Source organism: Myzus persicae, unplaced genomic scaffold (assembly GCF_001856785.1).
Source record: "Myzus persicae strain clone G006 unplaced genomic scaffold, MPER_G0061.0, whole genome shotgun sequence".
Classification (NCBI taxonomy): domain Eukaryota; kingdom Metazoa; phylum Arthropoda; class Insecta; order Hemiptera; family Aphididae; genus Myzus; species Myzus persicae.
The window spans coordinates 328,204-354,437 of NW_019104433.1; the positions used below are offsets into that span (position 1 = coordinate 328,204).

General features: G+C 30.0%; 3 protein-coding genes across 6 annotated transcripts in view; all 3 read left to right on the forward strand.

The window, feature by feature from the left end:
• Positions 1–2,632: 2,632 nt before the first annotated feature.
• Positions 2,633–10,424, forward strand: LOC111042141 (terminal uridylyltransferase Tailor-like). Of its 2 annotated transcripts, none has more exons than XM_022326661.1 (5): positions 2,633–2,782; positions 5,110–5,328; positions 6,865–7,078; positions 7,374–7,579; positions 9,448–10,424. In XM_022326661.1, exons 1-5 carry the CDS (start codon positions 2,767–2,769, stop codon positions 9,741–9,743), a joined length of 951 nt encoding a protein of 316 aa, XP_022182353.1. In that variant the 5' UTR covers positions 2,633–2,766; the 3' UTR covers positions 9,744–10,424. The 2 variants fall into 2 exon arrangements, with proteins under 2 accessions (XP_022182353.1, XP_022182352.1); XM_022326660.1 differs by having other exon boundaries at positions 2,634–2,782; positions 9,337–10,423.
• Positions 10,425–11,500: 1,076 nt separating this feature from the next.
• On the forward strand, positions 11,501–20,158 carry LOC111042122 (phosphorylase b kinase gamma catalytic chain, skeletal muscle/heart isoform). Of its 2 annotated transcripts, XM_022326625.1 has the most exons (11): positions 11,501–11,813; positions 11,893–12,047; positions 12,118–12,402; positions 13,144–13,234; positions 15,646–15,675; positions 15,761–15,867; positions 15,973–16,070; positions 17,694–17,939; positions 18,003–18,107; positions 19,932–19,950; positions 20,035–20,158. In XM_022326625.1, exons 1-11 carry the CDS (start codon positions 11,728–11,730, stop codon positions 20,079–20,081), a joined length of 1,269 nt encoding a protein of 422 aa, XP_022182317.1. In that variant the 5' UTR covers positions 11,501–11,727; the 3' UTR covers positions 20,082–20,158. The 2 variants fall into 2 exon arrangements, with proteins under 2 accessions (XP_022182317.1, XP_022182318.1); XM_022326626.1 differs by lacking the exon at positions 19,932–19,950 and having other exon boundaries at positions 20,035–20,156.
• A 1,893-nt stretch (positions 20,159–22,051) lies between these two features.
• Positions 22,052–26,234, forward strand: part of LOC111042120 (max-binding protein MNT-like) — a 29,486-nt gene continuing 25,303 nt past the window's right edge. The window contains exon 1 of one of the 2 annotated variants that reach the window (XM_022326622.1): positions 22,052–22,760. In XM_022326622.1, the coding sequence (XP_022182314.1) occupies positions 22,658–22,760 (103 nt within the window). In that variant the 5' untranslated portion in view covers positions 22,052–22,657. The remainder of the gene's footprint in view (positions 22,761–26,234) is intronic. The other variant, XM_022326621.1, reaches the window with a different exon arrangement.

A 26,234-nucleotide genomic window follows, 5' to 3' on the forward strand; every position in this document is an offset into this window, starting at 1 on the left:
TTAAATAAAAACATAGTTCTATAGCCTGATATTACCTATTCTGTATACGACCATCAGAGTAACTGTAGGTACACGTGATCTATACCTATATGGTTACCATAATGTTTTTAGAGTTTTAGATCAAAACCAGACACCAACACATTTCATTTCAGGTGTGGGGGAAGACCAGGGATATTGGATAAGGATAAGATTTTTCATTAGAACAATTATTCTACTTAGATCTATGAATAAAATGTCTGTACACAAAGTATCAGATTAAATGTGTTAAATCTGTTAAATGTAAGCCATAGTGGTATAGTTTTACATTGACCCTTAACACCTTTAAAGATCTTGAATGAAATCATGTAAAAAAATACAAACTTCCTGTCTGATATAACCAAGTTAGATAGTGTTTTCTCTTGATTCAGAAAATCTATTTGATAATTTTTTTTAAGAACCAGAAAACTTATTAAATTCCATGTTCTTAAGTAACTACCTAAAAATAAACTAATAATAATAACAATTTCATTTTTAGGAATAAGTATTTAGTTTAAAAAAAATGTTTATCTTAGGTATATTTTAATTTAAGAAAAATATTTTTTAGGAATACCTACTTACCAAAGAAAAAAATTATTTTATTAAAACAAAGTGGTGCTCTCATGTTTTCCCGTTTACCTGCAACTCTGTTAACTTTACTTGAAAACAGTAAACACAGTGGTCCACTATAAAACCTGTAACTATACAACAAAATTATAAATTATAATTTTTAAATAAAAAAAAGGTGATCTGCTACAGTACAGTACTAAAATAGGTGCTATCGTCTAGTCTTAATAGCATTATTAAATTTATTCTGGATGCTGGCTTTATTATTTAATATCTATGTTCTTTAATTAATTTTGAATGTAATTTTTACTTATAATTGTCGAGCTATACTAATGTTTACTCAAAGCTATAATAATAAAAAAAAAAAGAACCTAATCAAAATATTTTGGAAGAGTCATTGTGGGTAGTAATTAGTTTATTAATTGGTAGGTAATTACATAAAATATAATTAATATACTTAATAAAGTTTAAGCTCCGCGAACAATAATATAAATGGAATTTTATCAAAATTTGAGCGACAAATGCTTTTAAAAATATCGTGTTTATCTATGTAGCTTTATTTATTTTAAATGGAAATAAAACTCATGAGAAATCATGTATTCAATTTTCGAAATTTTCAACCCAACGAAATTGTTTTTTCATCGAATTAATACTAAGTAAAGTGGTTGTCGCTTGTCAATCATGTCATTGTAATGGATGTATAATATTTGAATTCAATGATAAATCATTGTATACAAAAAACGATTCTGAGCAGTGAACGGATAGACTGTGTTATTATAGCATCCGTACGTATACGTACTCATACCTAAACAAATTAAATAATTTAAAAATCGAAAATATATCGTGGTGACGTGGTTACTTATAAATAGCATAACTCTCTGATAAACTTTTTTATTTTTGTTAAAGGTAAAAAAACTTGTTGGGAATTTTATATTAAAATGTCTAATGTTATTATGGTTACATTATAGTTAAGTATAAGTTCTTGAGTAATACCAAGAAAAATAGAATCAATTTTCTCAAAAACTGGATTTGGTTGAAAATTCTGTTTTCCATAATTTTTTATTTTTCTTGATGATTTTGAAAAATACTGAGAATTTTCAATATTAACCTATCTAAAGACTAAAGTTGGTAATAATAATTTTAATTTTCTATATATTCTATATATTTTCTAGAAATGCAGAAACCCCCTTAAAGATGAAGATCGAAGCATTTCTACTATTCGTCATGCATACCGAATACAGATACATGAGTACCTGTACAAAACGAATCATTGTAAAAATAACAATCAATATATTCATCTGAAACATTGTACCTATTACTGCTGTATATACTGTGTAGTGTATATGTTATAAATATATATTTTGTATATTACATCAAAATAGGTACAAACATATTTTCATTTATCAATTTTTTTTTTTTTATTATTATTGATTTAAGCCGCAACAACTAAGGTTATTGGCATGTTGTACAATGTAAAGATTAACTTATGTGCTAGAGGGAATTATACATATTAAATACAATGATAGTTATTTACATAGGTTAAACGTTAAAGTATGTGAATATAACATATAAAATCATTTATCAATTATTTAGTTGTAAAAAATTATATGTTATGGACATCGAGATAAAGAATACACAATATTATTGTACCTACATAGGATCTCGATGGTCATAAATACAATATGTCAACTTCAATAGACATGTAATACGTATATAATTTATATTTTATAATATAGTAGAGGTAATAACAAATCACTTGTCTACTAATTAGTAATTACTAAATAGTAAATATCAAGTATAATAATAGGGAACAAGATACTAAATATCTAATTATTAGCGAATACACCTATACTGCTAGCATATTCCTAAAAAACAACGGTAGGTAGGTAGGTACTACTAATATAGATAATAAATAACTTATATCCATCTATATAGCCATATAGGTATTAATTATATATATATCTGCAGTCATGGTAGGCACTTAGATCAGATAATAGTCAATATACAGATATCATATTATTGAAATTTTGAAACGGTACCACTGTACTATGAATTTTAATTAGGTATTTATTACTATTGTATTTAGTTTATGTATTGAAATATAGTTTATCATTCATTTTTTATGTTGGTGTAATTGTATAATATGTGACCTTGTAACTTTTAGTTACGAAGAAATCATTTAAAATGGATCATTTCTATGGTAAGGAAAATACTATAATACCTAAAAACCTTGTAAGATACCTACTTTTCATTTTAAAATTTAGCCTGTATAAAATATATAGGGAGGTAAAACTATCCATATGCTTTTATAGGTACCTACTTATATCCGAGCTTTGATTTTCCCATAAATCTAAATAATGATTTTATAGATAGCCTATCAACACAGATAAAATTCGATTGCTCGAACAGGTGCGAAAACAAAACTCAACTCTAGTAGTCTAGTTAACTCTATAAAAAAATAGTTACCCAACATCGTTCGGGAACGCAGAGTTAACTCCGGACATGATGCATTAGCCCTATAACTATACTGTGTCCAGCGAAAGAACACTCCGGTTTTGCGCATCCCTCCGTGTCACCACGATCATAAAAAAGGTTCATCAATGGTAGAATATTTGGTCGGTGCAAGGGGAGTTCTCTCGCTAGACAGAGTATAGATATATCTATACCACTGTAGTTATAGATCTGTGATTAACCCATATCAATATTATGTCGGGATAATCATAGATAATAAAGAGATGGCAGATGGATAGGCTATTCAATTATAGCCGCTATTGGAGTTTATCATGTATTCCTGTAGTATTATCAATTTGAGGTTACATGGGGTAAATATTAATCGCGCGCAAACCTAAAGTATAATACTAACTTAAAAACTCTTAGGTAATTAAAAATTATATTATATTGTGTTAGGTTTGATTATTACGATTCTAGTCTATTTTAAAATATTTATGTACATCTACGATTTTATTTAGAGTTTGAACATAACCTTAAATAGTACCCCATGCAGGAGAGAGAATATTTTTAAAGATGTTTTCTCTCTCCCACAAAAAATAACGCGACCCCATAGTGTTAATATAGCCCACGAATTCAGATATACCTTAATTCGTGATATAGCCATGGCCTATCCATGTATCTATTATCTATGGGGATAATTCCACAGATATAGACACGGTCTTAGAAGATACCTTCTAAGACCGTGGATATAGATAATAAACCACATTGCTAACTAGTTATAACACCTGAAGCCAAAAAAATGCATTGTTTTTATAGAGAGCCTATACTGTATCTAAGTAATTTATTATTAGACGGACTTGATAAAATACCACACACCACGGCCCACAACCTTTATGTCGAAAAAGCATTCGTTCTGCTTGTCATTATTTAGTTGTAGTCAGTAGTCACGACTCACGGCTTTAGATAGAATCTGAAGCCGTGGTTGTAGTAGGCAATCTAGTTTATTATCTCAATCAGTGGTATAATTTTAGATCAGTTTGGACCAACAAATTTCTAGATAATGTATAGGCGGGTATTATATAGGCATATATTATAATTTATCCTTTGTAGTTAATACTAGGTATCATTAGTACCTCATAGTATATACGAGTAATATAATGATTAATGGTTATCAATTAGTGATGTATAAGTGTATAACATTATTGCTATTTATTTAATTTCATACATATTATTAATTATTATGACTACAAGAGTAGGTGAAAAACTGAAAAGTATTTGGAAAGAACACGTTCGTTAACACGCATTTATTACATCCACGTTCATATTTAGTGAACGACACGTGAACCTCTCTCATTTATTATACATTGAGTATGAACGATTCATAATTTTAGAAAACTTGAACGTTTTACTTGGCCGTTCAAATCAAATTAATTATTTTTGGTAAATATTGTACATTTTGTACATCATTTACCAACTAAAAATGTTTAAAAAATCAAATGATTATTGAATATTATACAATGGACATACCTTATATATTATTTGTAGGTATATCGTGCATACATAAATACTAATAAATACCTACCTACAAAGCACACTGATTAGTAAGGACCTAATGTTCATAATTTTTTTTTAAAATCTAAATTAATGCTGAGGAAGTAAGAAATTGATTTCATTAGGTACTTAAAGACATCAAATTAACAACTAAATTTTTTTGAATATTTGTTGAATACATGATGGATCAAGTTTTTATATTCGTCATGTTTTTAGTGCATATTTTTATGGATTTTCGTTATCCTATATTGCAGCAACAAATGTTCAGATTAACGGAAAGTGCACATAGCTTCATTTTAAAAATTATTTACTACTTTAAATTTTTAATAAATAAAACAAAGCTTAAATTAATAAATAATTATAAATTTTTATTAATGCATATTTTGAATACATTTTTAGCATATTTGTATAATTATTTATAGCACATAGCTGCATGATGGCGATGATGCGTATTTTCGATTTTTAAAGCATAAACATCTGCTCCTTACTAATCAGGTACTGTATTTTAAAATTTTCACTATTTAGAGTTGCTAAGTGAGCAAAGCAAATTTTGTCATCAAATCGAATGTTTAATATCGTCAATCGATCTAATAAACAACGATCCCGTAGTTAAAGAACGGCTCGAAAAGCTTAAACATTCTATTCAAACCTGTGTGGAAAATTTTGGACGAGTTTATATTTATGGTTCTCGTTCATATGGAATTGCAAAAGATGATAGTGATGTGGATTTGTATTTCGATACTGGTAAGTTGATAATTTATATCGAATGTCGAATATATTATAATTTATAACACATATGTGTACGCCGTATATAATATACAGGGTGTTTCTAAAGTGTGTGAGGTAATTAGTATACGCATATTGATGCCACAATGAAGATATTTTTGGAATTTTTTTTTCTAACTTCAAAAATCTGGGTTTTTTAAAGTTATTTTTAGAATATTATCTTGAATATAAAAATAATCACTCTAGTCGTATGTCTTGCAAAATTCTCATAAGAATCGAGATATCGCATCATTTTTACGCTTGTCGCGCTCGAATCGCAACCAAAAAAAAGTCGTGTGACACATCGATTTGTATGAGAATACTGCAAGACAACCAGTGGTGATAATTATTTGTTGTCATTGACAATACAAGATTAATTAACACATTGTTTTACATTGTCGACTAATAAAAATATGAAATAATAACAAAATTAGGGTTTTAAACGATCAAATTTACTAGCATACATTTGTGTCATACTTTTATTAAATAGCTTTTAACTTTATAAAGTTATAATAGTTAGAGATAAAAGAAACTACCTATTTGTATGTTTATACTGAAATTCCAGTTTTTGGATATCATAGTACCTAACATAATTATTTTGACTCGATAAGATAAACATTTTTATTATTATTATTATTTACGTTCTGCCCATAACATAGCTGCAAGATTTCCATTTTCATCAGCTAAACCTAGTCACAATTAATTTAGTTTATCTTATCGAGTCAAAATAATTATGTTAGGTACTATGATTTCTAAAAACTGGAATTTCAGTATAAACATACAAATAGGTAGTTTCTTTTATCTCTAACTATTATAACTTTATAAAGTTAAAAGTTATTTAATAAAAGTATGACACAAATGTATGCTGGTAAATTTGATCGTTTAAAACCCTAATTTTGTTATTATTTCATATTTTTTATTAGTCGACAATGTAAAACAATAATGTGTTAATTAATCGTGTACTGTCAATGACAACAAATAATTATCACCACTGGTTATCTTGCAGTATTCTCATACAAATCGATGTGTCACACGACTTTTTTTGGTTGCGATTCGAGCGCGACAAGCGTAAAAATGATGCGATATCTCGATTCTTATGAGAATTTTGCAAGACATACGACTAGAGTATTTATTTTTATATTCAAGATAATATTCTAAAAATAACTTTAAAAAACCTAGATTATGAAATGAGAAAAAAAATTCCAAAAAAATCTTCATTATGGCATCACAGTGAACATGCGTATACTAATTACTTCACACACTTCAGAAACACCCTGTATATACATAATCGTGAGCAAATTTTAAGGGGGTTAGTTGTAATTATAGCAGCCTCAGTTTTGAAATTAACACTTCAATAATTTATTTGTGGGGAAGTTGAAAAAAATAAAGGGTTTCAGCACTTCCATTTTTTTATTGATATTGTGAAAAAGTATAATGATAAATGAATAGTATAAAGTTGGATAAAATAATAATTAAAACATAAGTAATTATTTATTTTAATTTTTTGTGTCTTAGGTGATTGTTTTTCAGGAAAAATCGCAGATAATTACACGCGACAACTACAACTCATTGATTTATTTGTTAAAGCAGCGAATAAAGAATTTATTGGGTTGGAAATTATTACAGGAACACGAGTACCAATAGTACGCTTTACACATGATTCCACAAATTTTAATTGTGATCTGCAATTTAGGAGTGGTCTTGCTGTGCTTAACTCGGAACTTATCAAGTAAGTCCTACAAGTGCCTTTGCCAAATTTGGAGCAATATTATATTACTTAAATTGACATAATTTTTGAGTATAGATTGAGATTTCGATAAATTATAAATAATGAACAATAGTAATCTTAGACCGTTGTTCTTGCCCTTGGGCAAATATATCAAAAACCAATAGGTTTCTCCGGGCATTCCGCTGAGGATATAAAAAAAAAATTTGAATTTCGACTTTAAATTAATGGTTTTTAATTAAATTTTATCAAATAATATTATGTTTCATAAACTAATATATATATTATTTTGTATTAGATTATATTTATCCATGGATGAAAGAGTACGTTGGGTAGTCATCGCAGTTAAACATTGGGCTGGTTCTTTCAAACTGTTATGTGATGATTTTTCCACCTATTCCCTAATTTGGTTAGTTTTATACGTCATGATACAATTTAAAATTGTTCCACCCATTATAGATTTATGGAAATTGCATCACAAACATGCACCTAATTATACTGAAGGTAAGATTTTTCAACAGAAACTCGAGTCTGTACGAGTCTATAACTAGTCTATATGATAGATGAATATTAATTTTTTGTTGTCGTTCAATTTTGCTTATATGTATATCATATTTTTAAATGTTTGCCCATATAGGTATTTTATATCATATATAGCCATATAGGACATATTATAGGTACCATATATAAATATTATAGAAACAAAAATATAAAAAGAAAAATCTGGTTTTTTAGAAAACTTTTGATTTTAAAAATATTTATCCAAGTCAAGAAGCTTAATTTTTAAAAAAAGTTTATACTTTTTGAATTTAAAATGTTACTGGGCCAACTTTATTTAACAAAATGAATAAGATTTCAAAAATTATAAAAATAAACTACGTGACTTAAATAAATATTTTTACGATCAACATATTTCTAAAAATCAGATTTAAAATCTTTCATCTCCAGTTTAAAAATAAAAATAATTTCATTATACTTGTAGCGCAAGAGTCAATAAATGATATACAAACGAAAAAAAGTTATTTTATTTATTAGGCTTTCTGTTACACTCTGTATAGCTAATAAACCCTACCCACCAAAAAGGTCTTAATAACCATCAAGGCTTATTTTTGAATTGAATATTTCATAGGCTAGTCAAACTTTTTTTGGTCACGATCTACTAAAAATATACTTCACCTTTGAGGATTGACTTATTAATCAACTTATTGATCGACTATTATTAAGAAACAAGTGCGTGGCCCTAAAAATAAATTCTAATATGATGAATTTGAAATTGTCTAAGATCGGTCCAAGTGGTACCATAACTTAAGTCATTTTTCCAATATTTAAATTTTACTGATCACAAATAAAAACATACATTTGGCAACGTTGCACAGTAAATCATACGCAATCGTTTGACTTTTGGGGTAAATATTAAAGTTAATGGTTTAACGTACGCAATCGTGTTCTCAAAAAGATACATCGTACACAATCGTGTGGTACCCTCATAGGCGGCAGCGGACCGTTTAACACAATGTGACACACTGCAACACTCACACATATTTTAATTTATAAATAACAAATTAGATATAGGTAGTAGGTACCTAGGGGTTAGGACCTATATCATACTACCTATGACCTACCTATTTGCCTTTTTTTATATAATAACTACCTATTAATATTCATTATAAATTCTAAATAATAAACATACTATTATAGTATTTTACTATTTAGTATTTACCTATATATAAATATATAAGGTATTGGTATTTGGTAGTATTTATAATCAATTCTATTAACTATATTAAATATAAATAGATTATAAATATACATAATATAAAGATTAATTTAATAATATTTATAACGTCTGAACGACTGAAAGTCAGCTTATAATGTATGTGAATCTCATAAGTTATGAGTCATAACATTGTGAGATATACATTAGGTACCTAGCTATTTAACCTGAGCGTATATCTAAATTTTATAATCTTTTTTTTATTGCCTTTTAAATTAAATAAATCATTTATAGATATTCATTGGTGTACAGTACAAATTTTCTATACATATATTATATGTATGCTATATTATAGATACTACATTATGCAATTATGTGTAATGCTATTAATTGTTGAATTATTTATTAAACAAATATGTAAAAAATAAAAGGTATAATAAATATAATCTTAATATAAATTATGAGTTATGACTAATGAATATTGATAGATAATAGTAATAAATTATTAGTTTTTTCAATTTTGTAAATAAATATTTTTTTTTATAAGGTTGGGATACACGTATTTGTTTTAATCATGATCAATTAAAACCAAAAATGTCTACCAAATCAAGTCTTTCAACATGGGAATTACTTCGTTATTTTTTTGAATTTTACTCAGATTCAAACTCTATCAAATTACAATACTATGTACTGTGTCCTGTACTTGGTGAATTACTTCCAAAAAAAACATTTTACTCAACATTTATAACTAAAGTTAATGACACGGGAAATTATCGATGTCAAATTGAGAAGTTTGAAAAAAGTGAAAATTTGATAAACTCTAATTTTGGCAGTTTCAACAGAATCGAATTGCAGAACCCATTGAAATTATGTAACAATGTTATTCCTTGGCTCAGTGATAAAAATATGAGTTTATTTATAGATTTGTGTACAAAATCTGCCAACTCAATGTGAAACACTTTTTTTTTTGTTAAATTACATAATATTATATTAAGTCAATTTAAAAAATATAATATTTAATAATAAATACAGTTATTTAAATCCAACAACATTCTAACACTTTGTATAATATACTACCTATACTCTATTCTGATTCTATAGATTCCTATCTAGTATATAATAATACATTTTATACTTTAATATTTGGTAATTTATAGGTAAGTAATCTAATCAAAAATATAATATTATTTTTAGTAGGTACCATTTTCTTGTCTATAATATTTATGTAGGTACAGTAGAATTCCGATTATCTAGACTATACAGTTAATGTCAAGGTTGGTAGGCAAATTTCCGGATTATTAGAATATGACATATCAAGTTATAACTTACATTGTAATTGTATGAATATATTGTACGTATTAATATATTTATTATTTATATGTATGTAGTATAGTTTGACATTTATAATAATAAACAAATAATTGTATTATAATATTTAACTGAAAACTTAAAGACAAAATACAATTACGATTATGATTAATCATGATTTACGAGTTATTATAAAAGACCAATCTTTTTTTCGTCCGGTTAATTGGACGTTCGGTTGATTAGCGTTCGGATAATCAGAATTCTACTGTACTTTTTTTACTTATAAATTATAATTAAAGTTGTGCCAGAGGTACAGATTGTGTATATATATTAATAAAGAAAAAAATAATAATAATTAAAGTTATAACTGATTGTAGTTATTAATGATATTATATTTTGAACTCATCTAACCAGCTATAGAAATATAGAATATTAAAAGACATTTTTTGAAGATTTTCAAATTTTTAACATTTATGAATATTGTGCGCACTGCGCATACACAATAGAACATGGTTTTTTTGAAATAGTAAGGTACCTAACGGTTACAGGTATTTTCCACTGTAGATATCATATGTTGTATGTACTATTTTTTTTTGTCATTTTAACCTTTGAACCATAAAATGGCTCTACAACCAAAATTTACTTAAGTATGAATTTAATAGTTCCAATTAACATTACTAAATTTCTGTATTTTTCAACTGTTTTTTAAATTTCCAAATTATGCAATTTCCTACCTAACCTAGCCCACCTAGCTCGTTAATCGTTATTGTATTACAGGCACTTTCATTTTTAGAGCCATTATAATATATGGTTACAAACGTCAAAATTATTTTAAAAACGGTTCATCGTCTATCCAAATCCCTTGTTGAAAATGCGTCTTGAGATTTTTAAAACATGATAGTTTTATAAGTTTTGTTCCGTATTCGCACAATGAATGTTTAAATTTTAAAATCATAAAAAATGTGTATTTCAGTACCTATTCAGGTATTTTCTAGCTCAATTTATATCTAACAACTACAGGTTATTAGTGTGAACAGTTATTACTTATTGGTGATTAGAAAAGTATAGAGTAGGTACCTGAATACCCAATAGGCAATAGCTAATCATTGATTACAATTTTAATTTTTTTAATATTTTTTTACACTATCATAATAGTATTCATCTACTAGGTATATATTTCAAATGTTATTATAAACCTGATTACGATATGTAAATTATGAATGTAATAATAAATAAATTACTTTATTACTTTATTAGGTTTAGGTACCTAGGAAGTAGTTTGGAGGTACAACTATATCGTATGACCTATTCAAGGAAAAACATTTTATTACAATTTGTTAATTGTTTACTCACACAATTTAAATACACCCGATATCAAATTATCAATAATTATAACTGCTTTCCTTATCATTTTTATTTGATAATTTTATCTTTTTCTTTTTTGATTTCACATTTCACAACCTTATGGTTTATTTTTAATTTTTTTTTAAACCTTTGAACTCCCACCAGACCGTGCAAGTTTTTATAATCAGGTCGTCGAATACACCACAATACCACATTAATATTCTCTAATTAGGAATAGTAATCCGATCCAGACGTCTAGTGTACATTAACTATTTGACTAACAATAATGGACAACAAAGATGACGAACTACCTGACAAAGATGCGGCCAAAGAATTTTATGCCAGATATGAACCCAAAGAAATATTGGGCAGGTGTGTTTTTATTTATTAAATTGTTATTAATACAATCAATGGTTCAATCAATTTATTGAATAATGATTTTATACTATAGAGGTGTTAGTTCGACTGTACGACGATGCGTAGAAAAAGAGACTGGCATGGAATTTGCGGCTAAAATTATAGACCTAAGTAATGATCCCGAAAATAGAGGAGCTACTCTGGAAGAAATTAACATACTAAGAATGGTTATTGGACATGAATATATTAGTTAGTATTATATAATGTATATCAATATAAATTACTAAATATTTAATGATGTTATAAAAATTAATTTCAGTACATTTACATGATGTATTCGAGTCAGAGACATTCATATTTTTGGTATTCGAACTTTGCAGAAATGGGGAATTGTTTGATTATTTAACCAATGTTGTAACATTGTCTGAGAAAAAAACTAGGTACATAATGAGACAATTATTTGAAGCTTTGCAACATGTCCACAGACAAGGTGTTGTACATAGAGATATTAAACCTGAAAATATTTTGCTCGACGATTCACTGGATATAAAACTCACTGATTTTGGATTTGCAAGTGTTTTAAAACCTAATCAATTACTCAGAGGTAAGTTCAAACAATTGTACAATATGTTATATGTAAGTGGTATAAATCTTTTCATTGCCATATTAGTATTCATATTCAAGATTAAAAATAAAATCTAAATGTTCAACATTTGGTATTACTGTTAGGTAAGATTATTTATTTAAATATCTTAATGGATAACCATTTTAGGTTCTAAATATTAATAATTTTTTAATAACTGTTAATAATTACAAATAATTTTTAAATGTTCATACTACCTACCAAATATTTTGAAGACATTGCTTTTATGTTTAAATGTTAAAACTCTTTAAATTTGTTATTTAACTGTTGATATTTCTGTAATGCTATATATTTAGGTTTTGATTAAAGTGATTGATTTTACAGTAAATTTTAATTTTTTCTTTATGGATAAATACTTTTAAGTAGAGTATTCTATACATGTCAAGTAGTAAGTAGCCTTTTTCATTACCCACAAACTTAGAAATTGATCCAATTTACAAATTTTAATTTGATGACTGTTATTTGTTGTTTTTTTCTGTAGTTTCTCTAAATATGTTATGAAATAATGACAACAATATTCAAACAACTTTTATTAAATATCAATAAGTATGTTCAGAATTGTTATTTTAATCTTATATAGTTAATTATTGTTTTCAAATTTATATCTCTGTAGAAACTAAATATTCCCATTCCGATGATCAGTTACCATTTTATTATCAACTTTTTAATTTTTTTTTTGTCATTTATTACACTTTTTTTTAGATTTATGTGGCACACCAAATTATTTAGCTCCAGAAGTATTAAGAGTAAATATGTTTGATGATGCTGAAGGATATGGATTCTCATGTGATCTGTAATTATAAAATAATAACTATAAACTAATTTAATTTTAAAATTATTTTTTTGCTAGTTATAAATAATTATTATAATTCATATTTAAGACATGACATATATGAAAGCTTATATTCATGTCAGTATTATTTTTCGAATCCACTATCTGCTTTTGACACAGTCTGCAGCAGTCTTGGTAGAGAATCCGTGGTAGTTCGGTTGAAATGAGAGTTGTGATTAAGATGGAGGTTTAAAAACACAACACATTGTTTATTATTGAATAATTTGTTAAACTTTATTGTGACATACCGATGTAGTGGTATGTTCAATAAATTTGTAAGACATAAATTGGTATCCGTATGAAGACATGTGTGTTCATATATTTTTGCGTGTCAGGCACAAAAGTTGTTGGTACTTGCTACTTGCTACTACTGCTAGCCTCATCATTTTTTTTCTGGAATATTTTTAGCCAACTATAAATATAATGTATTCCTAGTGAGATTGACTCTTTAATAGGGTATTATGTAGTTTGGCCATCTTCTTAAACTTGTCATTAATCTAACCTACATTATGTGGGTTTTGCTCAGAATCTCTTTTTAAATGTGGTGACTTATAAATATATTTACTTATTATATAATTGCTTACTAAACCACTTAAAGTTATTGTTTTTAATTTCAAATGATAATTAATATTTTGTGCTATAAAATTATTAGTTTTTAATTCACCACCATCTTCACTTTCCTATGTCTTATGTATAGACTTTTGGTAGAGTGTGTCAATGGATCTATACTCTATTTAGAATAATATTTAACCAGGCAATGGATAAAAACTCGTCAAGTTTGCACATGTTTTCTCACTTCCACCATTTGCCTATCAAATAAGCATATGCAAACTGGTATACTCTTATTCTGAATAAGGCATGTGGCCAGGAATTTTTAAAGACTTGTGTTTTAATTCAATATTTAAATACAAACTGGTGGTGGGCCACAATGGCACACATCTACTATATTTAATATTTATGGACTTTATGGCCGGGGGGTGCACCAAAACAAGCCCTGGTAATGCGCCTGTTCTGAATTGAGTATAGATGTGTAGACACAACTATTATTCATAAGCCATGGCAGGGGGGATTCCTCACCACTTAAGGCCTATTTTTGTCATATAATTTTTTTTTTAATTTCCATAGTTACCATTTCAAATTATCCTTAAATACATTTATTGGTTAAGCTAAATAATAAGTAATATTTAAAACCTATTGTTAAAAAAAAAAAATAATATCAGCATAAAACATATTTTTTGTTTTTTAAAGAATATTAGCATCATATTTCAACTTTGTTTTAAGGTTTTAACATATAAATCCTGACCCCAGACCCCAATCCTGACCATGTTTACATGTACAGCTTTAACCGATCCACCTTAATTTTAATTAGTTAACTTTCTTAATTATATACATGTATATGGCTATTAGTTTTGATTAATTAAAATCTGGGTTACCCTAAAACTGTTAAATTAATTTAAATTCAAAATGTGCATAAGAAATAACTCTGGGAGAACAAAATACATTTAAACAGAAAACGCTATTACAAGTTACAACCGAATTAGGCTAACTGTACTATGATATTGATTTGAGGTAAATCGGTTTGACAACTATGCATGTAAACAAGGCATGTCAAACTCGCAACGTGTGGCAATTTGGATAGCAATATGAATAAACATTCAAGACATTTTTCTTTCATTTATCGATTATGTTAGTTAAAGTTAAATATTATGTTACTTTTCTGTCTTATCTTCTGATAAACTGTAATCGAATAAGTATTGTATAGTATTGTAAATGAATAAAATTAAAAAATGTGTGTAAAATCTATTTTCCACCGATAAAATTTTATGTGCAGGCATAGTAAACTATTTAATTTTAATATATATTGCCCAGTTAATACTTTGAGTTGGACATGGCTGTTGTAAAAGAAGCAACACAAACTGTTTTAGTGAAAGTGTATATCACTCATATGGTTTTAATTGTGGTCTGTGGATGTATATTAGCACCTTTATTTGAATTAATGGAAGCATATTAACTTGATAATATCATAGGCGTTCTTTTTTTTCTCTAATCTTGTACTAATTAATAACATAAACCAATATTTTGGATAACACAATATTACTCACCTAATGTCAATATTATACATGGTTAAATAATAAAATAACAAATTTATACAATCTTAATTGTATTCAATGATATTCAATGTACTAAATGTAAAATTGAAAAACAAATAAATATTAAGTATCAATAAATGAGGATTTTGTATATTTAATATGTTAAATTTGGAAATCTAATATAGTCTATAATTCATTATTAGAATTAAATTGACTATAAAATAATATGCAAAGTAACTAAGTTATAAAGTTAATCATAATTATTTTTATTTGTATTTATAGGTGGGCATGTGGTGTAGTTATGTATACATTGTGAGTAATGCAATTAGTTATGTTATCTAAATAAATAGTATTTCTCATTTTAAATAAAAATATTATTTGTATAACTTTGTTGCAGATTAATTGGTTGTCCTCCTTTTTGGCACCGCAAACAGATGATTATGTTGAGAAATATAATGGAAGGAAAATACACATTTAATTCTCCAGAATGGCAAGATATTTCTGGTAAAAATAAATAGTTAGTCTAAATTTAAAATAAACTTTTTGAAATAATAAAAAACAATAATATTATATTGGTATTTTTTATGTAAATATTTTTAATATTTTTAGAGGCACCAAAAGATTTAATTAGAAAACTTTTGGTTTTGAATCCAAATGAAAGGTTGACAGTAGATGAAGCGCTGGATCATTCATTTTTCAATGTTAAAGTATGTTATTATTTTATTTTGTATATTTCAGTTTAAAATAGAAGTACTTTTCAGCACACATGCTGTGTATGCTATCTACAAAAAAAAACTTTTATATTCTTATCTTCATTAAATTGAAGACTGTAGTAGAAAAGTTATCATTGTTTCATTGAAATATTTGACTGAACAAATGTTTTATAAAAAACTTTAGAATACATTAGTCATATCAACTGATTGCCATCATTCTTCTTGTAATCTTTTTTCAAGTAGGTTGGTAGCTCTACATGATCTTAAACCATATTTTACTTAAATGTGATTCCATAAACATTCAGTTGTTTGAGTTTGAGGGTTTGAGCATTTGTTTGCAGGTCTGTGAAGTAATTGCTATAATAAACCTAGTTTTGTGAAGAAAATCATGACTTTTCGCATACTATAAGCTCTCCTTTCATCTAATAAATAGTTTTTCTGGTTCTATTTCTTGAATTATTATGTGTATAATGTTTCTCAATATCTCTTATCAACTATGAAATAACGACGATCAAAAATATTCATCACCATGCAAACAGCACATACTGTAAATTCATGGTCCTCAAACTCTTTTCCATAATTTTGATTTTATTTGTCTCAATATCAGGTGTATTAATTGCCATGTTTCACACCCCTCTCGGCTGTGGTTGTATTTAAAATCACGTTTACGATCATTTTTTAACATTTCTTTCATTTCAACATCACGCACCTCACCAGCAGAATTTAAATTTGCACATCTTAATTGTAATTTGTTAATGATTGAAAATCAAATTTCATACATAAATACATAATCCATAATAAAAAATAATTTCAAGATATAGTTCATCTGTATTACAAGTAATAAATACTGTATAATGAGTACCAAACATAGTTATTCATATTGCAAGTACAGTTAGTGATATTTATAACAAAGGTATATATTTAGTATGTCATTATGAGGAAAAAAGTGTATTTTATTGTGATTGAGTGTAGATACTGGGCGATTTGCATTTGGGCCAGTGATTTCCAAACATTGTAATGTGTTAAAGTGATCTTTTTTATATCCTATGATGTGTTTGGGCAGTATTTTATCATCCGTTTTCTTTCTCATTTTGAAGGACTTGGGATTGTCAGCAGTTGATACGTCGAAAACAAAAAAAATCAAGTGGTTAGATTCACTAAAAACATTGTTTTCAAATTTTCAATCAAAATGTTTTTTTTTTGTTTTTTTTGTAAAATATTTCAATTTTAAAACCCATATATGGTTAGTTAGCCACTAGGTATATGCAATAACTAACAAAAACACTATATTAAGTTCACGTTTGCAATTTTTGGGAAAAACTTATATTTGTGCCTTAATTATTAAGCTTAGGTTGATATAATATACAGTTTAATATTTTGTCTTGATATAAACAATTTCATATTTTTAATTGTATCATACTCACTGAAACACAGTATAAAGAATTTGCCCAAACACATTGTTTTTATTAGGCAGGTAAAAATGGCGATTTGCTCAAATGCATTATGCTCGCAGATACCATCCTCAACATTGATTAAACAATTATAAGTAGCATACTATATGTGTCCCTAATTTTCATTAACTATTACAACATTAAATTGCATTAACTTTTATTTTAGATGTTTGATCAAGAAATAGCACCACTAAAGAGAACACTAAGTTTAAGTTCATCAAAATTCAATCAAATTTCAAAATTGGCTAAACAAATTAAAGTGAGGCCATTTAATGCTCGTAAGAAATTTTTATACGCTATCCTTGTAGTGCGTGTCATGATAAGGTTATTACAATTACTACCATGTACAACTGGTACAATTTCTGTAAAATTGGTTAAACAAGACCCTTACAGGCATAAAATTTTGAGAAAAGTAAGTAAAAAGCTGGTTTTAATTTGTTCAAAAATTATGTATAATAATTTTAAAAATTTATAGCTTACTGATGCAATGGCATTTAGAGTCTATGGCCATTGGATTAAAAAAGGAGAAGGGCAAAATAGGGCTGCTCTTTTTGAAAACACACATAAGACTGAATTAAAAGTAATTTACATGAATAATTTATCACCATCATTATAGATATTTTATTAATGTAATTATTATATTTAAGATAGTCATTATAGAGACTGCATTGTTAAATTATATTATTAAAATAATCAATTAAGCCTTATTTAAATGAATGTCTTCCATTGTTAACTTTTTATTAGTTTTGTTGTATTATTGATGTTAAACATTTTACATTTATAATTAAGTACTAGTTATTAATTCTAGTATAATTGTTATTAATTGATTGAATAATAATAAAATTTGATTTTAAATGGCTTTCAAACAAAGTTTTTATTTATAAAATTAACAATAATATTATAAAAAACAAATTGCTATTAAATAGTCTTAACTTTTTAAGGAAATGTATAATTTATTGCAGCTATGACACTAGGTCAATAGCTCATTACAAGGCTTCATAGTTACCAGTTCATATTTCTACAATAATATATAGGTGTACAATAATTAAATTCAATTATATTCTGATTTTTTATTAATACTTAGTGAAAATTACACAACAAATGTTATATTAATATGGTATTAAAGAGTAAATACATTTTATTTGTTTCAATCTGTAACTTGGTAGTTGTTATTAAAATAAATTGTTTTTTATTATGCATTTAAAACTTTTACTAGGCGTATAATTTATTATAGAATATAATTAAATAATTATAATGGATATTTATTATTAAGAAAAATCAAATATATTAATAGGTATACTCAATACTGTAATAGAATTTTGTATAAAAATTAAGTTCTAAATAGGTAATTTAACTAATCTAAGAGACTGTCATATTTTGGTGTCTTTATCTATCATAATAGAAGATAATTGTAATTTTGTTTAAAATTAGGTATACACAACATTTTTTCACAAACTACTGAAAAAGAGTCAATTTAGTGCTCTAACTAGATGTTTATAAAATTTAAGTTACTAAAGAAACATAACTTGGTAAACTAATACATTTATAATGAAAAATACAATATGTGTATTATGCCTACTCTTGGCGTGGCAATCGTAGCGTCAAAATGAAAAAACAAGATTATGTGGCTATGCATAATTTATTAATTTTACACATACAATTAGACTATTGGACGGTAAAGTGTAAGCCTGACTTTGAATAATAATAATAACAAAACTAAAATAAAAAAAATTAATAATTCACAGGGTAACCAACAGTATTAATTTATTTAACTTTTAATTATTAATTTGTTTCCTTTTGTGTTACAATTATATGGCGGATAACTGTATAAGATAATTAAAAATATCAGTGTAGACTCTAGAGTTACGGTTATTATCTAGGTACCCTAAAAATGAGTAGTTTTAGTAGGAATCTAATTTAAAAATTTGTTTACATATTAAAGAATATGAAGAGCAATACATCGTGCTTAAGATTCTTTAATATGTTATTGATTACATAACATATTATGTTGAAATCCCTACTATTTATTTATCTTTTTTTCTATTAAAAACTATTAAATATCAAGTTATACAATTACTCCAAAAATTGTTTGTATTGGCGATTGGTCAATGAAATTATTTTAGATTCATATTAGTTAGTACTTGAGTATTAAATATCATTGATAAAAGAAAAATATTAACTATGGTTTAAAAGTGTCTGTTTTTCACCACTTAATATTTATTGTTCTTTTTGTAACAGATTGAATAAAACATTTATAAACAAAAAAAAAAAAATATTTAAAACAATAATTTGTTGTATCATGCCTCATGGTACCAAGTAGTCTTACTTTTCAAATCATTATAAGTACATGGAAATATGTTAAATAATAATTATATTTATTGTTATTTGTATTTTGTTCTTATAGTTTTCAGATGGCCTCAAAAGTAATTATATAGTTATTACTATTTACTACTGTATATTCGTACCTAACCCATCTATTTAGGTAGGTATTAAAATTTTATGTTCAGATGTTCAGAATAATACCAACACTCACGAAGCACGGCAATTGACTTGAAATGTTTGGATTACAATGCAGTAAGTCCTGAAAGTCCCTTATCGTGAGAAACTAGTGACTGAGAAGTGAGAAGAGTTTTTGTTTGCTGAGTAAAAAAATTCAACCAGTCAACGAGTACGTACGTATTATTGTATTGTATGAACTTTAAGGAGTTAACGTTTCAGTAACTCGCGATTCAATGATTTCATGCAATATTTTTTTTCTTATTTAGCTCTCATCGGCATGACAACCCGATACCATTATACCACTGTACATCTGTACCAGTAATACTGAGTACCTATAATACACGTATGTAGACGCGGCGGCCGCTGAGGCGATTTCCAGGTGTCTGATACGATTTTGGCCTCCACGTGACAAATTTTACTTCTAACAACAGGTAGGAATAATATAAAACATATTAAACATAGTACATAATATATTATTTTATATATAATATTTCATCTAAATATAGATAGTTTGTATCCCCCCCTCCAACAAAACTCAACTCTCGTCATCACTGCGTTCCCTTGACCCAATTGCCGGTCGACGACGTGCAATTTTATATTTTATTTGTTTTTTTTTGCATACTTATTCCACTCTCCCTCCCAACCCTTGACAACCCCCTGAAATTCGAGTCTCGCGCTCACACGCACGCACGCACGCGGAGGACGAGCCAGGTTTCGCGTAACCCGTATTCCGCTTTCCACCCCACCGTCGAGCGGTGTAGTTATTTACACAACACTCTAGGCAGCATTACCTGTACTACGGTACTAGACAGTAGACACTAGTACTATTATTATTAATTATTATTATATAGTAACTAGTTACTTTACTACTACAAGTAGTTACAACAGTACCACTACCTACTGTTTTACTATTAAACTGTACGTTGTTCGGGCGATAAATACCTAATAATATTATTATTACGCGGCGCGCGCACGTTTTATTTGCCGTATCATTATTATGCCGCGCTCTCGGTACAATAAAATCGAAACGTTGCCAGTTCGACTATGACCGCGTTCGTTTCGGCGAAAAAAAAAATAGTAGGTACGACTCGGCGAGCGGAGTTGTACCGAGCTGGTATAGCGATGGTGGTCGCAACGTAGCACACGACCGCCGTGCGCATAATAGTATTTTTATTATTATTATAGTGGCTGGTAATAACGCCGTACGATCGCCATTTTATTTCCGATCTATGTGGCCGTGGCGGCCGTACTCGTAGAAAAAAGGGGTGATCGTCGTACTTGAATCAAATATACTTAATATTGTTAGCCGTTAGTCGTTACTATGAAATAGACGGGCGCGAACGATTGGTGGGCGGGAGAGGGTGGGAAAAACAACAGTGAGGAAATTTGGATTTGACTCGTAAAACATAATATAATAATAATATAGCGTAAATTATATTGTTGTTGTTGTCGTCGTCGTCGTCGTGTACTCGTGTGGCCCGCGTGGGCGACGTTTACACCGCGCGACACACGACGAACCCGTATTTTATTATTATAGGTACGTATATCTACTACATACTATATAGGAACATAATATTTTATATAATATTATTATTATTATTATTATAAGGCCGCCGCCGGGACGGACAACGTGCGCTCACGTAAAAAAATCCACGCAACACACTCACACGCGCGCGCGCGGCAAATTACACACAAAAGTGAAACGAGTGTTGTACTCGTACAGTCGTACTGCTGTCCGCCGAGTTTTGCCGCGCGCGCTCTCCCCGTCCTTCCCGTCCACGTCGTGTGTGTGTGTGTGTGCGTACTGTGTGTTGCCTGCCGCCGTCGTGGTCGTCGCCGGCCGCCGCGCCGTCACCGTCGCGATCGTCGTCGTTGTCGTAATAACCGTACGCACACGACTCGATACGGCCGCCGCCGGACGCCACGCCCACCCGGTGGACTTGTACGCGCCGGATTGGACGGCGGCCCGGACACGTGAGCAACCGCCAGCGTGCAGCGCCCGGGCCCCGCCGCCGATCATTTCGGCTCGCGAAAATCCTACGCGCACCACGTCGCCCGCCGCGCACCCGGCACAATACAGCCAGTAGCCTCAGCGGCACAGCGACGACAGACCTGTGGGCACGTCATTAGCGGTTATTATTTTATTTTTTTTCGTTTTTTAGTTTTCATTTTCGTTGAAACGTGCGGGGCCGTTTTTTTTTTCGTTATCGTTATCGTTATTATCATTATATTATTATATTTTAATTGTTATTTAAAAAAATTTGTGATTCAAAAATAATCGTCTGTCGTCCGGGTGTACCAGAGAGACGTCGTCGACGTGTGTGTCACCGCCGCTCGTTCACGAGTAATCCATTGCCGCCGGTGCATACTCCTGGAAAATATCGCGCGACAAGAGTAGGAAAAATTCCAAAAGCCCGTCGTCGTCCGCGTGACGTTTTCGATCGGTCTCCCGCGTCGCCAGCGTTTCGCGCGCGTCACACTCAACGGCATGAAGCGACCGCGGCGATCGTGACTCGGCACGGCAGGGCGTCTCGCGATTGTGTAAATGGTGTTTGCGTCCAGGGCATTGTGATATGTTTGCTGTTGACACGTGGACGACGACGACGGAGGAGGTGGCTTGCCCGGGCCAGCATGAGCATGAGATGCGGGCTACAGACACTGCTTGAGGCTGCCCGATTCGTCGAGTTACAGGAAGAGTTCGAAAAACAACAGTTGGTCACCTTACACGCAGCCGGTAACGATTACACCTATTCCTATGTGTTCTAGATCTAGCTAGACTACCTTACGATGTAAAATTTTAATAAAAGTACCGTTTTTTAATATCTTCGACAGACAGTAAAAAACAACCTCTGCAAATATTGTAGGAAAATTATTTTCCCGGTAAACGCTAAATGTGTATGTTTTTTTTTTCTTTCGCATCCGACCTCTCCTCGCCGGCGTAACTCTCGTACGTTCGCCGTGCGTTGTACGGTATACAACGGTGCACGAGCACGACGAAAGTCTAAGGTGATTGGGGGGGGGGCGAGGGGGTGATGCGCATTTCGTGCCGGTCTGAGGGTTGGCCGGGCGCGGAGGTGTGTAGATCGTGGGTCCCCATGGGTGGGGGGGGGGGTAGGGGAACTATGAAGATTCCGTGAACGGATAGAGAGCGGGCGTGGCAGGGCGCACACTGTATTTGTGGAATGACCTTCGTTGTCCTCTCTCTCGCAACGTGCGACGCGATACGGTGGTCGCCGGTCGGTCGCTGCTGCCGATGTCGACTGTCGTCATTGCCGCGGTGGCCACGGTTGCCAGAGCGTGGAGATTCTTGTGTGCCGGCCCGAAGACGCCGCACGCCAGTTCGGTGTCGCGAAGGTCACGTGCTGCGGAAAAACTCGCCCTCTCCCTCGTCGACAAGCCGTTCTGACTGTTGTAAAACGCGTGCATGTGCGCGTGTGCGTGTAAACATTTGCCACATGGCTCCCCCACTCTTCGCAACGCCGCCTGCCCGTCACTTGCCCCTCGCCAGCTTTCCTCTTCACGTCGAAAATGCATTTTTTTTTTAATTTATTAATTTCAATTATTACTCGTAATAATAATATTGCGTGCAATTCGGCACATTATAATGCGCGGTACAATGGAGTGTGTTTTTTAGCCGCAGTGTTGGCCATCCTGTTGGTAGCACACGGCCGACCACGTGGAGTTTGCTGCCTGGCAGTGTCCGTCGTCAATGCGATTTTATTATTATTATTATACCACGGGGCCTCTCTCCGTCCACCGCCCACCTCTTACGACGTTTGTTCGTTTTGGACGTGCGTGTGTATACGTTGTGATGGGAGATCGATTCGAAATGGGAACGTAACACAACGCCTGTATTTTCGGTTTTACGTTTTAATTTCCTCTCATAAAGTCTGTGTATGTGTGTTGTACATAGATTGGTCACCCACCCACCACATTGAACACTCCACCCCAGGAATCTAGGTGTATTACGTATAACCAGGTACATTAAAACGTACATATTATACGTGTAATTGCTAATATATGTTCGAAATCTACCATGCACGCGTCTCCGCCTGTATAGGTAATAGTAGGTAATAAGAATAATAATATAATATAATAATGCATTTTTATTGCCGTTTCACGGATATTTCTCTCTCAGCGAACGCGATTATAATTTATAATAATATTACTACGTGTCTACGAATTGGCAATGGTGAAAGCGCGAACTCTGGTTCCCGCTACACCAACTAATTGGTTCCTAATTTTCCAGCATGCGTTCTCAGCTTGGTTGGCGAACCTGGGTTTCCCTAGTTTGCTTCCCCCCTTTGCAATACACGCTTGTGGGGAGCCGACGGTATTCCGACGACTGTGACTAATCTCGTTGTCTCTGCTGCAATTCACAACCGTATACCCGGTTAATCGTTGTTGTTTTCCACGTTCCCTGGGCCATTTGCTGGTAATGCCACAAATTTCGTAGGTGGAATCTCCTAAAACGCTTTACTCGTATGGTTAGAATCGACCGAGAACGGTCAAAAGCTTTCCTTCGAGCCCGACTCGGATCCCATCACATGCGACGATGTCGATGATTGGAAGTTGACACAAAAACATGAGATAAACATTATATTATTATACTGCCGCTTATGAGCAGTGTTTAATAAAATTGTAATAATTGTGATAGCCATTTGCTGTATTAATTGTTGCATAAAATGCCATTAAATAGTCACTTACCGATCAGTATTCGATTACCATTACTTCATACACACATTGTTCTTGAAGTATATCTACAAAAGTCAGTATTGTAACAATAAGGTCAAGACAAATTACTACTCAAATATTTTTTTTTTGATATTTTTACTATTAAACTTTCGGTGGTATACATATTTTTTTAAAGTATTAATTATATTAACCGTTCATAAATTATACACCGACTAAGAGAAACATGTACCTACCTACTGAGCAGTGATCAGCGAGCACAATTATTATAAAAGTCGATTTTATATATATTATATTTATTATTTACTTACCTCTGGGTATGTTTGGTTTTTGGGATTGTATCCTTATGTTTGCAATTTATAAATGGTAATAAATGTATTTCTTAAAACTTAACAAAGTGGGTGGTTACCTATACCAGTATCCTTTTAAGTCTGTACAAAAGTTTGTTTTTATACTATTTTTATTAATATTGTTGCCAGTTTTGTATCCAGTCCTTTTTATCGATGCGCTATAATATTTTTTGACCGTTGTCTCATTAGGATGTGAGAATGTGAGATGCCAAAATATAAACATAAGTGTTTAATTGATTGATTTCCATTTTTTTTTTCATGTAAAAAAGTATTTAGGTATTTGATCAAATATTATAACAAGTGTAAGGTATTTAGTTACCCATAACCACTAATCAGTATATTTTTTTATTTTTGAATTATTAAAAATATATTCAAATTTAGAAATGTTTAGACTTCTAATTTATTCTAATTAATTGTATTAGTTTTCCGGTTATTTAGATTCTGATCAACGCAATAAATTGATTTTAATTCGATTTTTTGTCAACATTTTTTTTTTTGCGTATAGAAGCATTCAAACATTCAAAGTTCCAACATTTTATTTACCAATCTCTTAACATATTTTATCCTTAGATAAATTAAAATTAGATAGATTAAATTATCTTTAATTATTATTATATTGTTATTAATATTGTTAAAGTATAATTTTTTTACAAAATGCCTTAATTTATAATGCAATTTTCAACAATGATAAAGTATTTTTTTTTTGTAAAATATTTAAGAAGAACCTTGAAAGTTTAAATTACCTACTTAATATTATTAATAACAATTTGTGAATTTAGGCATTTAAAGTTGGCATTTAGAGAATGCCAGCGCACTAATTGTTTTCTCTCTCACCCACTCGCATCATAGCAAATTTACCTTAAGCAGAACTAATCCTATGTTATTACTTTTAATATTAAATTAAATTCATCTATTATTATCAAACTTTAAGTTAAGACCTTAACTCGTGTCTCCGCGTTGGCTATTTTACGATATTTTTATTTGCATATAAGTTATGACTTTACGAGCTTATTAAAGATTACGATTTTAAAATACTTAAACATTGTATGAAAATTAAAGTATCGTTAAAAAGCCAACGTAAGGACACAGATTATGTTCTTAGTTTAAAGTTCAATAATAGGTGCGTTCACTCGAATATTAAAAGTAACAGCACAGGTTTGATTCTG